This window comes from Pelophylax lessonae, assembly GCF_965119305.1.
Source record: "Pelophylax lessonae genome assembly, chromosome: 13".
Classification (NCBI taxonomy): Eukaryota; Metazoa; Chordata; class Amphibia; order Anura; family Ranidae; genus Pelophylax; species Pelophylax lessonae.
The window spans coordinates 150,039,505-150,055,306 of record NC_138780.1 but is presented as its reverse complement, the minus strand read 5'-3'; the positions used below and the strand labels follow the sequence as shown (position 1 = coordinate 150,055,306).

Below are 15,802 nucleotides of genomic sequence, written 5' to 3'. Positions count from 1 at the left end.
AGGGCCACCTGTTTGACACCTGTTTTTATACAGACTGAATAACTTCACTAATTGAAAAGGGCGTGTTCAAAATAATAGTAGTGTGGAGTTCAATTAATGATTCAATTACACAGAAAACCAACAGTCATGACATGCATACTGCTGATAAAATTTCAGCCACAACTGCCAGGTAAATGTTTGCGATGCAAAGAAAAACCCACAAATAACTTCAGGTGAAATACAGGACTCTCTGAAAACACATGGTGTGGCTGTTTCAAGATGCACATTAAGGAAGCACTTGAAGAAAGATGGGCTGCATGGTCGAGTCGCCTGAATTAAGCCATTACTACGCAAATGCCACAAATTCTCCCACTTACAATACGCCAAACAACACAGAGACAAGCCTCAAACCTGGCACAAAGTCATTTGGAGTGATGAGACCAAAATTGAGCTTTTTGGCCACAACCATAAACGCTACATTTGGAGAGGAGTCAACAAGGCCTATGATGAAAGGTACACCATTCCTAATGGGAAACACAGAGGTGGATCGCTGATGTTTTGAGGATGTGTGAGCTACAAAGGCACAGGAAATTTAGTCAGAATTAATGGCAAGATGAATGCAGTATGTTCTCAAAAAATACTGGAGGAAAATTTGCATTCATCAGCCCGGAAGCTGCGCATGGGAAGTACTTTCCAACATGACAATGATCCAAAACACAACTTGTCATTGGCTACAGCAGAATAAAGTGAAGGTTCTGGAGTGGCCATCTCAGTCTCCTGACCTCAATATCATTGAGCCACTCTGGGGAGATCTCAAACATGCAGTTCATGCAAGACAGCCCAAGAATTTCCAAAAACTGGAGGCTTTTTGCCAGGAATAATGGGCAGCTTTACCATCTGAGAAGATAAAGAGCCTCATCCACAAACAAATACCACAAACACTTCAAGCTGTCATTGATGTTAAAGGGGGCAATACACGGCATTAAGAACTGGGGTATGTAAGCTTTTGATCAGGGTCATTTGGGTAGTTTCTGTTGTCATTATGATATAAAAAGGGTAAACACAGTTAATTGATAATAAACAAACTAACCATATATGAAAGAAAAGTTTTTGTGTCATTCATATTCTCTGGAAAATGGCCAAGAAATCAAATTCTGCCAGGGTATGTAAACTTATGAGCACAACTGTATGAGACAAGGATTATCTAAATAAAGGGGTAAATACACAAATACTGTAGGTTATACACTGCATAAACCCAAAGAGACAAAAAAAATATTACAAAGGTCATAAGAAGTTTATTGAATGAATACCCGTCAAACAAATTTTCCATTTTCAGAACATTATTTTACAGAATATATTAGAATCCCTTTTTTTTTTTTCTTTTGATACAGCTTGAAACATGAATGACCTTCAAATCCCTTTTTTCAATGCTTTGTGATTTGCATAATGGTTTACAAAGTGAGCAATAAAACCCCTCAAATATAGCTGTACAACACTTAAAATAAGCCAGAAATCATCAGTATAAAACCAAATTGCTCTGTACAACATAGGAATATAGATGACTTGATTCTGAGAACTGTGCTAAATTTACATAGTAATTACCATTTAAAATTTTACATAAAAATGGTAAAATAATAAAATGGTGGATAAAAGCCACAGTCATGTAAAAAAGTTCCTAATCACAAACACTGAGAAGGAAAACACAAATGGGCCTATTTAATAAAATTCAAAGAACAGTGTGCAACCTAAACTGATTTTCTGACATGGCACGTCACTGCTCTTTGCACCACAATCAAATAAACTCCAGAATTGCGTTATCTAAAAAGTAATCAAAATGGCTATATCCTTATGAACCGTCACCAGTTACACTGCAATATAAAGTTACTATGTGCATGCAGATCTTTGCCCCCCATGTACCACTTCCTGAAGCAGCCTTAGTATCCCCCAGATAAAAGCAACCCTGCAGTTTTGTACAAAAAAAAAAAAAAAAAAAACATCTCACAACGATGGTGTAACAACTGAGCTACTCAGATCACATGGTCTGCTGGTGTATCACACTGGAGACTGCACATACAACATTGGAATGTCATTTAAAGTGCATGTGAACCCATTTAGGTTGGTGGAGGTCCATTGGTATACCTCAGCATTGGGTAAAAGGAGCGGGCAAAGTTATTTGCTTGGGCACAGCTGTAGTCATCCTCGGAGAAGGGAATCATGCAGGCAAGGAGGAGGAGGAGGAGAAGTAGAAGCTGGAGAGGAAAGGCAGCACGTAACACACGGTAGAAGAATGATCGCTTCTTAGAGGTTTCCTGGACTGTGGCAACGGGCTCCTGGTTTCTGTAAGGAAAAATAAATGTATAGATTAAAGGACATTCTGGGACTTGACGTCTTAGGTTTTTGGCACTGAATTATATTGCATTTACTAGCTGGTTATATAGTTACACTTTAAAGAAGTGTGTGTAAAGTAGGTATGACTATTTTTTCGAATGGTTCCAAGAAGTGTTTACTTCATGTAATATGAGGCCCTACCCAACTTGCACACTGCATATACTTATAGCAAATATATATATTTTTTAATTTATTAAAGGAGGGAAAGGTTAACCCTTATCAGAGTGTATATGTGTGGTCTTTGCCCTATTGGGGATACCGCCATTTACTTTGTGTTTGTAAACGATTAAGCACAAGATGTGTGAAACGCGTCTACGTGACTTCATGTTGGTGTCTTTGGTGTCATCATTTGTAACATTTTGGAATTAAAAGAAATCTAAAAGGCAACTGGAATTCCTGGATGTGCGGCTATTTCTTTTTCAACAAGTTTTCTCCGGAGGCGGGCCGGGGCCAGCACTCTATGGGATACTCCATCTCCTAGCTATCACCGCACACCTGGAGCAGCGTTCTCTCTCTTCAGTACATAAGAATGTGGTGGTGAACCAATGGAAGAGTTCCCCTCGCCTCCTGTTTTAGTGCTGTAATTCCCTGGTACTCAACCTGCGACACTTTGGTATATGATGTGTGGCCCTCAGCAATTTGTAGTGGGAACATTGATAGCATTGATCTCTACTAGCCTCATGTAACATGTTTCCAGTTTCATATCATCTTCTGCAGTATATATCCAGCCACAAATGTACCATGCCCACTCTCTGACCCTCATTTCCTCTATTAGGTCTGCATTGTTTTGACAGTCCGCTCAAGCAACGCATATATTGTGCGCCCCCTTGGTGATATCAGGGGCCGCATTTGAGGCCCCCATTCAGCTCAAAATTACAGCAGTGGTTATCAACTTGTGGTATAATACTTTGGACTTCCCCTATCACTGGCCACCAAGACAAATTGAAAGGGAGAGTTAATCCAGGCAAAGACACAAAGAAAAAAAACATCTGACAGAGGTTTTAATCTTTTCCTACTCTATCCAAAACTAGAAAAATGAACTATAGACACCCAATATTTACAACATAATCTTTTATATTTGGGTTTACTTTTTTCTCAAGCACTTATCATATCCTATCCAAAATCATATTCTAATATCTCTCTGAGAATGTTAATGTCTGTTGACCAAGGTTTTCCTCCTAAATGTACACGGACTTCCTAGACCTTTTTTGGGCGCTTTCTAAGCGACCTTGGTTTTGTAGTTTTTTTTTTTTACAGAAAATCTAATACTATTGAAAAAGAAAAGTAAAACAAGCTATGGACAAAGCTGGTTCATGTTGATGCATTATTTGGGTAGGGCTATAGTGAATCTGTGAGGACAAATAAGTGAAGTATGACACTGAAGACTTGGCATTTCAAATAAAGCCTTCAGAGTGCCATCCTAGCATTACTACCTAATCACTGGCCTGGAAATAGCATGCACACAGACGTTCGAAACTCTGAACAGTTATTTTATGCATGTTCGCTCCAGGTCAACAGAATTGTGGAACCTAGGATGAGAATAACTTGTCCTGGAGAGCTTGCATCTTTAAAAAGCCATGTTAATAAAGGCATATCCCATATGCTCACAAGCTGTACCTGGACAGGGACAGGTTAGTCTAGTGCTCAGGGCATGTGAAACTGCACCCCCTCCACCACTGTTAATGCATTCCATAGAAGGGGTTTACCGTCATGTATCCATTCTCTGCCCCCTTGCTCTGCTGTGTTCATGGTAGCTGCCCCTCCTGGCCACCCCTTGTCCCAGCTATGCTCACAAGCTCTCTTTATAGTGACCCTGTTGTGAAAAAATTAGTCAACCTCTCTTACCCAAGAAAAAAGACTAAGTACTGCTGTCTTTGTGCAAACACTGTCAAATATCTCATTCTGTTAAATCCACATATAAACCAATACTTTGAAAAGATCAGTCTTCTTGGTACCTAGCAGCTCTCATTGGTCCCAGTATCTGACCTGCTTATCACTGTAGGACAGAGTAATGGTGTGGAGGTTAGCAGGAGGAACCAGTGAGGAGCTGCCATGGGACCCAGGAGAAAGACATTCATGAAGTGCTGGTTTACACCAAGGACAAGAACCTTGAGCAGAGCAATGTCTGGTAGCACAGACACTGAGAACCAAGTATTCACAGTCTATTTTTTTTTAGGCATCAAGTAAATGGATGTTTATTAGCTGCAAAGTTCGCAAGTGTACAATTCCTGAGGCGTATTTCCCAAACGCGCCTTTCCCAAGCCCAGGTAGAACTGCTGCACATGCAAATGCCAATGCACAGGAGCTTCTGCGTTTACAAGAGTATAGGCACATACAGCCGTTCACTTGTATGGCAGGCTGTAGGTACCGCCTGTGGCTCTTCTAGCATAGGAAATCTTGAAAAGCATCCATAGCCCTTCACTTCATGTGAGGGCACAGAGAACAGTCTATGACTGGGGCATAGGGGGATCGCAATCTTGTAAGTAAAACTGCCTTTACCATCTCCTACACCTAAATGAGCAATTAACCCTTAGAGTTGGGCTTTAAATTTCATTCAGGTGGTGACAGATTTCATTAAGACTTCATTTGGTAAAATAGGCATACCTGGTATCTTTAAGTGCTCCAACTGTGCCCTGGAAAAAAAAAAAGAACAGATTAAAATTTTTTGCAAAATTGAATGAATCCCCAATGGCCCATATTTCCTATAACACCTCCATTCAGTGCTGCAGCTTAATTTGACAATTCTTGGAGTGTCAGATGCCTGTGTCCCCTGCCAAATGCTTCAATTCCATCCTCTGATCCCTAAGTAATGACCGAAACACTGACAATTGACACTCCTGGTAGTGTCAAATGCTGAAAACAGACTGGCTGCAGTTCTCGAATGTAGGAGAGGCGGGTATAATACTTCTATTGCAGGGACTTGCATTTAGGTTTTTTGTGTAATTGAAAGGGTTGCTTGCAATAGGTTAAAGCTAGTAGCAGATTTTTGTGCTGTGCATTTGACTTTTCTACAAGCAGATTGTTAACATATCACTCTGGACAAACTTTTTTCAGTATGGATATAGCAGGGATGGGTAAAAACTTCTCTGGAGCCCCAGTGCGATTCTAGGGCATGTTGGGGGACACATGACAGCATTACCTCCAGCATGGATCTAAACATCAAGTTTCTCTTTAAAAACCTTTTTTCACGCTTTTATTTTTTATCTAGTTTTGCTCCCCATCTCCATACTACTGATCTCCTCCAGTCACTGAACATCATTACTCTTGAACAGCTTTCAGATTGGGGCAATAGTGCACGTGGCGTGTTGGTGCAACTGCCTGTAGTCCCAACTGGGAGTGTATATTACAGGGTGACAGTTGTAGCCCTATAACGAGGTGAGTGAAACAATACCTGCTGATCATGCAGTGATGGTCCTTCCCTTATTTAAAGGAGAAGTATGGACTACAAAAAAAAACCTACATACCTACCTTCATGCTGCAGCATAAGTCTGATTGCTGCAGTTTTCCCCTACTGGCTTCTAAGCCTGAGAACTGAGTGATCACATGACCACTGACTGCTCAGTTCTCGGTGTCAGCTCTAAACAAAGAATGGTGATTGTCAGTTAACACTGGGGTGCCAGGCTTGGGGGGGGGGGGTGTAAGAGCAGTTGGCTCTGGCTCTCACCTGTGCGTTGAGTGGAATCCCTACAATATGCTTAGAATCCTTCCAGAGCCTGTTGGCTGATTCTGGGTTACAGGTGAGCAAAAGTAAATGCACTCCTGTGACCAGAATAGAAACATGGCCAAAAAAGCTTTCAGGCTCAATTCACATTTGGCGTTTTGGGATCTCTAACCACAATATGCAGGTTTGTGTGCCATTTATTTTCAACGGCACCTAAAACACGGTGCGGTTTTGCCGTTTTTCTCACTCGGCCATCGCGGCAAATCACAACTCACACAAAGCTTTTCGTCCAAAAGGCAGCAGGAGCTTCTTTTGGGTGACAAGCTTTGCATGTTCTGATAATCGCGGCAAAACCGCATTGCGTCTAGGTGCCACTGAAAAGAAATGGCATTCGAACATGTGATTTAGGATTGCAGGCAGAATCAGAAAAGTTTGAAAATTACATTAACCACTTTTTTTCCCCACAAATAGAGCTTTCTTTTGGTGGTATTTGATCACATCTGCGATTTATTTTTTGTGCTATAAAACAAAAAAGAGCAACAATTCAGGAAAAAAAAAAATATATATATTTTAATATATTCTGCTATAAAACATTCTCCAAAAAAAAATTAAACATTTTCATCCTTTTAGGCCAATTTATATTCTTCTATATATTTTTTGTAAATAAAAAATTTCCACCTTTCTAGACAAACCGTTTTGATAAATGATAAAAGTAGGTAACATTATTAAATGGTTTGTCTAGAAAGGCGGCTTCCTGTTTACTTACGATGCCTTCAGCTCATGCTTGGCTGACCAAATTTTTCAATTCAAGTATGAATGTGGGTAGAGGGTCATGTGATAATTGTTTGTATGGAATCTGGTGGAATCTGATAGTAGCCTATAAAGCCCCTGCCAAATAGTCTGATCTATTTTGTATCACAATGCCTCCCCCTTTATCTGCTGACTTGATTATGATGTGTGCGATCCCAATACTTTGGCATTGTTGGATTTACAACTAAGCCATCTTGACAATACCATCATTGCCAAAAAATATTTCAAACCCACAGCAGGTAATTCCTACTTGCACTTCTCTAGTTGCTCTAATCCCCGCTGGGTACGTAACATCACTAAAAGCCAATCCTGCAGACAAAAACAATTGCATTAGGGTTGAGGACTAGGTTGAGAAAACCTTGGTGCTAAAAAGGAAGTTTTCGGATAAGGGTTACCCAGCTGAGTTAGTGGAGATGCACATTGCCTCTATCTTAACCGAGCCTCACATGGACTTATCTCTGTCTCTAACATGACTCAGTCAATGTGTAGATTTGTTACTCAATATCACACCCAATTTCAAAAAATTGAAAAGCATTTTTTCTAAAACATTGGACCATGCTCAAACAAGATCAACATCTTAAGAATTCTATTAGGGACTGCTTTAAGTTCTAATACAGGAAAGCCACCAGTATTAAAAACAAAATAGCACCCAGTAAAATCTCATGCACCCCCGCTGAGAACCTTGAGCATGTTCTGCCAGCTAACAGGCATGTATCGATGTAAGAGAAAAACATGCTTGACATGTGAATTTGTTACCCATGGGCAAAAAACTTTTACAGCCAATAGTAGGGTTTACCATATTCGCACATTCGAAAACTGCTCCTGGCAATATGTAGTTTATGGCCTTATGGTCTTCTCTATGTAGGCTGCACTATCAGAACACTACGTGCCCTTTTCGGGGAGCACAGAAGATGTGTAGAAAAAGGTGCCACAAAACAATGTTTCCAGGCATTTTTCTACCACACGCAGTGCACAGGTTGCTGGCCCTAAGGTTTGGGTGATCGAATCCATATCCAGTGGTCTCCATCTTACCAAACATTTTAAGCGTTTGTGCGAGAGGGAGACTTTCTGGATTTACACTCTCAATTCTCTCACTCCCCATGGTTTGAATGAAGAGATTGAGAACAGCACAATAATTTAGATGGTAAGATGGTTAATCATTCTTGATAGACACTGTTGTATGCTACATCATATCTCATACAGTCACATTATGCGTTTATCTGTGTACCCCCCCCCCCCAACCATTTTGAATAACGTTACTATTATCGCTATTACAGGTCTCACGTAGCCCTATTCAACAATTGATTGGCTTCAGGTAGTCCTATTGATATACTGATTGGCGAGTCTATCCTAATGTATCCATTCATCGGAGGTTGGGATCATACATTTTCTGCACATTCTTTATATGAAGGTATTTATAAGTATACGCTTATGCTCCCCATTGCCAGGTGTAGTTATTTAACCATGGTCAAAGCCATTTTTGTTTGGAGAATGGCTAGCTAAGTTATCCTGTTCCTCCTAGTTAATTCTTAATTTTCAATCCTTATTTTTTTATCTTCCCTTCTTAATCCTTTCCCTCCTTGTCAGACCTTTAGTAATTTGGATTCTTCTCATCACATTTTTCATTCACATCAGTTTGTATATATGTACTTAAGACACCTGGGGATATATATATATATATATATATATATATATATATATATATATATATATATATATATATATATATATACACACATACACAGTTTTTTTGTATAATCTTTTAATGCATTTTTATGTGATATATGCAACATCCAGTTCCATATGTCTCAACATTGTGTACTCATTTTTAACACTTATTATCTTTAATAGTCATTGCTGTACACTGCTGTAGACCTGCATCATTCTCGTTTGAACCGTTGCAACAGTTTTTGTGGAACACTGTTCATGAGCCTAGTTTCCCGCCCTTTCCCTTCTCGCTCTCAAATTGTAACCCCGCCCCCGGTCACTACAAATGCAGGTGGTGTGTAATGACCAACCAGCTTTGAGAAAGGAGCCGTGGGAGGCTATGAAACGCATTAGCCACGCGCAGTATTACCGCCCCTAGCGCTTACATCACGCCCGGCCGGGACTCGACCATCTGTGCTCGCTGCCTCGTGGAGTGCCTAACTTCCGTTGTCCACACTGGCTGGATGCTCCCTGCCTTACTCACCATCTAATGCGGATAAACCTGGCTCCACACATCCCTTCAGTGTCACAGCTTCACTGACCCCTGGTGGGTCTGACATGCTCTTTATTGTTCATCCTCATTAAAATTGCCATTTGTCTGAATAAATAGACTTGTTTTTATGCATACTGCACTTTGAGTGGCGCTCCTTTGTTTTCGGTTTTATGCTGCATGGAGATTCCTTCATCTCCTGGGAGCTGCCTTCTACCCATGCCTGCCAGTGTTGCTGTATCCAGTTCATTGTTTCTGCTACATCATCACCACTTAGGCTGTCGCTTTGCATCCTGTGTCATTCACACATGCGCCACATCTACTTTTTTGTTTAAAACAGTCAATTAAAATAAACAAACCTGTTTCACTATTTTATATATATAAAAATAACTAACATTTTATAGAACATATTATTTAGCAAGTGAGTTTTATCTCCTCTGCCAAATTGTTACAGTGTAAGCAATCAGCATGCCATCAGATGAGCAGGATAGCAAATTACACAGAAAAAAAGAAGTCACACACGAAGTGTATTACAGCAATTCATACTCAAAGAAGAGCTGACTTAGTCCCCCAATCACATCTGAGCGATGCAGAATTGTGTGATTTTTCCCATAATTCTGGGTCGCACTAAAATCACAGCAAAATGCACAAAGCGCTTAGTGTGCCTAATTAGTGGATTTGCCACACTGAAAAACTGCATAATGCTCCAAGTCCGAAAAGAGGCAGGAGCTTCTTTGGTGTGTTTGTCATGCATAGGGCAGTTCATTCAAGTGAATGGGCTGCCTTGTGCATGGAAACAAACTAAAATTGCAAAGAAAAAACAAAAACACACGAGCTGGAATATTTGGCCCTGCTATGGAAGTGTGAAGCCCTATACTGCGGATGCTAATTAGGGTTACCAAAATTAATTATTTTAGTTCACTAAAATCAATTGCACTGTCAAGGTGCGTTAGGGTGCCATTCAAAATAAATGGCTGCAGATTGCGAGTTACAGTGTGTGAAGCGCCAGCCTGTATGTAAAGCCTTTTAAATCTACTTAAGCCCAGGGCATTTATTTTTATGGTTTCCTATATGTGCTAATCTTACCTGGCTGTCTGCAGCTGTCGCTGAGTCGACCTCATCAGATGTACAATCATCCTGTAATGGCAGAGGTGGGAAAATACAGACTCTTTACAGTGAAATGCAGAGCATATATATAATAGCACTGGGATGATTACAGCAAAAATACATTAAGCAGAATTTTGTAGTAAGAATTGTTAGATACATTGTTGTGCAAATCTGATTGAAGAGTTTCTCATCCACTATACCATGCAGCGAGGGGCATGGCTATAAAAACACACATAGTAGGCCTCAGCATTTATTGATCTTAGTTGCTGATTTGCAGAAACCCTGACTTGCTAAGGCAGGAGTGCTCAACCTGTGGCCCTCTGAACCCTCTGATGTGGCCCTCGACCTCAAACCAGGGAAGAGCATGCCCATGCTCTGGGATGGCGGGTCGGCAAGCCCTGAGCGTGGTCAAGGTGTTGCCAATCTGCAATTCTAAAGTACCGAGTGGAGGCGGCAGCAAAGAAAGGTGGTGGCCACGGAGGAAGCAGGAGCCGCATAAACCGATGCTTTCTCTGTAGTGCCGGCTCTTGTCCCAGGCAGAGTAATACCAAGTGCACTTCGAATGGGACCTTTCTAGCAGCCAGAAGAGCAATGCCAGCAGAAGCAGGATGAGTAGAAGGACAGGGTATTACATTTTACATTCACTGCACTTTTGCAATGGGCATATTAGCACTTAAAAAAAAAAAAAAAAAAAAAAAAAAAAAAAAGGTCATTAGGTTGCTTTAACACTGATCTGCAGGTGCAGTGCATCTGCGGCTTTCACGTGCAATAACTGCACTGAGCCATTGACTTCTATTATATCCTGCAGTTTTGGTGCACTTTCTGAAAGTGCACCACACCTGCAAGATATATTAGGAGTCTATGACAAAATACAGCTAACCTGCAGGAAAGCCACCGGTGCACTTAGCTACACCCCCACGATTCAGGTAAATCGCAACACATCAGTGTGAAAGCAGCCTTATAGGGGGCTTTGGACAGTAATGGAGTATTTACATTTGTGGTTTGGGGGAGTTAAAACCCCATAGTTCATTGTGGCCCAGAACCACTTAACAAATCACTTATGTGGCCCTTGCTCTTCAAAAGGTTGAGTACCCCTGTGCTAAGGTGATGTTAGAAACTGACCAATAGGAATCCTGCTATTCAAGTATTCACAGCACAGCAGTAAACTATGTATCTGAAAACCTAAATGCAATCACACACAGTTGCCACCTGCAGGCTGCAAAAGTGTAAATATGAAATATTTTTCGGCTCCAATTTCAAATGTGCCTGAATAAAAATAAAAGCTTTTCAAAAATATTCTTTTGAACAAATTAAAAAAATATCAGAAAAACAAACAAACACTCTTAAAGCAGAACTAAACCCTCCTGTCCTCAGTCAAGGAAGCTGCCATCTTATCCTCTGATCTGCACCTGTCATGATGCTGCACATGCGATTCGTTATACCAGCCATTTGATGGTTTGACAGTTTGGTTGAGAGCACAAGCAAAATGTGACAGCATTCCACGCATGCCAGGAATATAATTTTTTTGAAACCGTTTAAAATGGAACTAAACCCATAAATTTAAGAGAATCGGTCACCTTGTCCATTTAGGGCAAAGTGATTGGCTCTTTTGCAAGATCAACCCACAGACTTGATACCTTTGTCGCACTCTGCCACTGCTTTGATGCTCTGTTACGAGACCTTGGTAAATACCCTGTCCCTACCAAGTATGGAGGATCATTTGACCTCCTCCTTTTCCTCCAGAACATAGTGCTCAGGTAAGAGTCAAGAGTAAGACTTGCCAGATAAGAAAACAGTCACATGAGAAGAGGACAATATTACTGGGTGTGTAGTTTTTACAAGAGAACCTCTCTCATTGACACTAATCAACAACATGTCAGAGTCTATTTAGCTCCAAGTGACCTTAGTCTTTCAAAGGTCCAATAAGTATGATATTTGGAACTGTCCCTGGTGATCAGTAACCTTGCCATTACCTTTTTTCGTAAGATCATGACCTGCATCTCATTTTGCTGACAGCATTACTCTCTACTTAACTCAGTTGTGCCAAACTTTCTGTATTGATTTTGATGCCCACCAGTAGTACATTATTTCATTATCAGGGGGCTGCAGAAATCTAGTCGATGCAAAAAACAGAGCAAGAATTGTTGAACTGCATCAACAAGCATGTCCCCAGCAGGAGTACCACTGGTAAGCTTTGGTTAAGCCTATATATAGAGGGCCAGAAGACCTGTGCTAAATGTAAAGAAAAGGTAACAGGACTTTTTTTTCTCATGGCCACTCATTACTCACCAGAGCTTGCTGTACTGTTTTCAAGTCTAGTGAAACTTCTTTTAGGAGTTGCCTCATCTTGGTTGCAATGACATGAGTCCTCTCATCGGCCTCCACATAGATTCCTCCAGCGTTACTCTCCAGCAAGCAACTGGACATGTCATGAAGGGAATTGGCTTGGATTTGTCTCTCCAGCAGCTGCTCTTCCAGTTGCTAGTTAAAATAAGCAGAAGCATTAATACAACTACTAAAAGATTTTTTCCATAGCACTCAAAAAGACGCCAAACAAAATTTAGCAACCATTTAAAGCACCTATGTTGGCATTTTAAAAAAGGTAAATGAAACCATCCCCAGAAAGCAAACAAAAACACCTGTCCTGCTACCTGCGCTGCAGTATGCAGATCTTCCATTGCATGGAAGATCTAATCCAGCACACTTCCTGGTGTGTCAGATGCCTAGTCCCCTTTGTGCTCCATGTTTGTTCCTCCAGGCTCTTGTGATTGCTATGACCTACAGTCACACAGGGGCGGTGAAGGAAGCCAAAGGGCATAGCAGGTGGATACCAAAATCTGACACACCTGAAGTCTCAAATATTAAACATACTTAAGCAAGCTTGGACCCTTAACACAGAAAAGTTTGGTTTTCCAGGTAGTGGGACAGGAGTCTTAATTTTAGGTCTTTCTTTGCAGGGATGGCTTTTGTATCTTTTTACTCAGCATAGTTGTTGCAGCTTAAAAAATTTGTAGACCACGTGAAAACAGATTCATTACATCAGCAGACATACCATTAGTTTCCTTTGGCACTCCAGTAGTGCATGTTGGTCTCCCTTACGATCTGCCACCCGGTATTTTAATCTACAAGATTCTGCCTCAGTCAACCACAGTAATAGTTGGTGGCTTGTCTCATGGAATTCCTGAAAAAAAAAAAAAAAAAAAAAAAAAAAAAAAAGGTAAATAAAAAAAAAAAAAAAAAAAAAAAAAAAACTTACCAGACTGCAAAAAGCCTTTGAAAAGGCAGCCAAGTCAAGCTCTCTGTTCATTTTAGGATGGGTTTTACAACAAAAGACACCGGATGCAAAAAAGGTCAGGTGCAAACCACTCCAGCCTTCCAAGAACAAAGGCAGAGCATGAATGCCAAGTTGTGCTTTAAGAGCGACTCTTATTCAAGATAAGAGAACATGTGCAATTGATTTGGGGTAGCTTCTGACAAGGCTGGAGACTTAAAAAACCAAAACTAAAATGTATTGCTGGGGGAACAAGTACAAGTACACCATGCGAACTTTAAAACACTACATCATTGTTTACAATTTAAGGCTAACATTGAGATTTGGCAATTGTAATTTTACAGCCCATGGAAGGGGTATTCCATCACTCACGTATACAAGTCCAATGTTCACCAGATTTTTAGTAGTTTTGTAGGAGCAGGTGGGAGAAAAGAATGGGAGAAAAGAATAGAAGAGTAAGAAAAGAAAAAATGTATAGGGGGAAAGAAAGGGCCAGAGATGGTGGCTGAAGGGGCATCTCCTGACATAAAAAAAGTGTAATGTGAAAGAAAGCTATTCTGTATTGTAGGTATTCATCAGAAAATTGAAACAGACCCCAACAGAACCATCTAGACCCCATGTTCCTCAGATTAACCTCAGAGCAAAAGTAAGTTGCTCCATGCGTTGTATGTCAGTTATTCACCCTGGCAAATCATTGTGCAATGTAGGTGGGTACTGCGGAGTCAACATATAAGGGACACAAGCTCTAGCAGCATTAGGGCTACGTTAACATCTAGGCGTTGCTATTTTTAATAGCGTTATTTCGGGCGTTTTACAGGCGTTTTTTGTGCAGGCGTTTTTAGGTTGACAAGTGACCAATGAACAAAAAATAAAAATGCCTGAAAACTGCCAAAAAAAAAAACCCCCTCGGATGTGAACAAGGGCCATTGAAATTAATAGTATTCGTCTTGTTGGGCGTTTTTAGAGCGGAGGCTTAGAGCAGAAAACCGCCCAAAAACACCTAGATGTGTTTGTTAACCACTTGCCGACCGCCGCAAGTACATATACTGCGGCGGTCAGCCCCTCACAGGCAAAGTGACGTACCGGTACGTCACTAGCCTGTGAGGCTCTGGGGAGCGAGCGTGCGCTCCCGCGCGGTCACTGTCACCCTGTCCGTGACAGCGGGAGAAAGGCAGGCGGCTAGTGTAAACAAGCCGCCTGTCATTTCTCCCCTGTGTAGGAACAGTGATCATACGGTTCTACTATGTAGGACCGTTGATCATTGTTTCTACACCTCAAGCCACAGCCAATCACAGTTAGAATCACGCCCCTAGGGACAATAAAAAAAAAAAAAGGAAACCTATGTCTAATTTATATAACTAAGCAGCTGGACAAAAAAAAAAAAAGGTTCATTTACAAACTCTTATAATAAAAACATAAAATGTGCAGGGCTATGAGTGAGACTTATTGAGTAAGACCATATTAAAGGTGGAACATGTAACCTGTTTCAACAGTTGCATCCTCTCCCCCTCCCCAATGACAGCGGGCACCTTCTCTCGGTGCCCACAGTCACAGTTTGAAAATATTGTGGCTGTGGGGGGCACAGCACGATAATCCACGTCATTCATTCACAGTGCTCTGTGAATAGGAAACTACAAGTCCTGTCAGCCTTTGTGGTGCTCGGCTTGTAGTTTCAATAAACTATCATGGTGCTGTTGAGCGTTTTGGTAGGTCAGTGTGCATTTGCCTGCCCGTACAAGCAGACAGATACACTGAGAAGTCGCCTGAAGTCCTGCATGGCACCCACGATCTCCTGATCGTGGCTGCAATACTTTACATGCCCCAAATAATACAAAATAATGAATGTAAATTTTTTACCTGGAAAAAGATGTGCATTTATATATTTTTTTTAAAAAGTGAACTTATCCTTTATTTTTAAGGCAACAGCATACAGTGATTCAACATGTGTTGCAATAAAGAATATCACATTTCCCATATTTTAAAACGTGCACATATAAGAAATCATACCCACAAAGAAACGTGCAGCATTAAAAGGAGGGACTACCCAAGCAACTCACTTATAAAGGTTTCTACTCGGTGCGCAATAAAAAAAAAAAATCAAACCATTTACAATATATGAAGTCCCAACAGTCTTCCCCAGTAGTTGGTGAAAAGAACCAGAAATCCAGTGGAGTGATATTGATAAAGCCAGAAAGTTAATCCCTCCCCACACCATAGTCAATCCATCCCACACCACGTGTCAAAAAAACACAAGTATACACATTCACCCCTCCATAGACCCCCACATCATAAGAGGTCTAATAGGCACCTGATGTATAACCAAAACTCTGTGGCTCCCAAAGGCTCTGCACCTTCAATTGGTCATCTGGTATTTTCCCTTTGAGCCCGG

General features: G+C 40.9%; 1 protein-coding gene across 1 annotated transcript in view; it reads right to left on the bottom strand.

The window, feature by feature from the left end:
- Positions 1–1,254: 1,254 nt before the first annotated feature.
- SYNE2 (spectrin repeat containing nuclear envelope protein 2) overlaps positions 1,255–15,802 on the bottom strand; it is a 550,589-nt gene continuing 536,041 nt past the window's right edge. The window contains exons 110-114 of the mRNA XM_082274971.1: positions 13,195–13,323; positions 12,432–12,623; positions 10,122–10,172; positions 4,972–5,000; positions 1,255–2,316 (exon numbers count right to left, since the gene is read on the bottom strand). Coding sequence (XP_082131097.1) covers positions 2,091–2,316; positions 4,972–5,000; positions 10,122–10,172; positions 12,432–12,623; positions 13,195–13,323 — 627 coding nt within the window. The 3' untranslated portion in view covers positions 1,255–2,090. The remainder of the gene's footprint in view (positions 2,317–4,971; positions 5,001–10,121; positions 10,173–12,431; positions 12,624–13,194; positions 13,324–15,802) is intronic.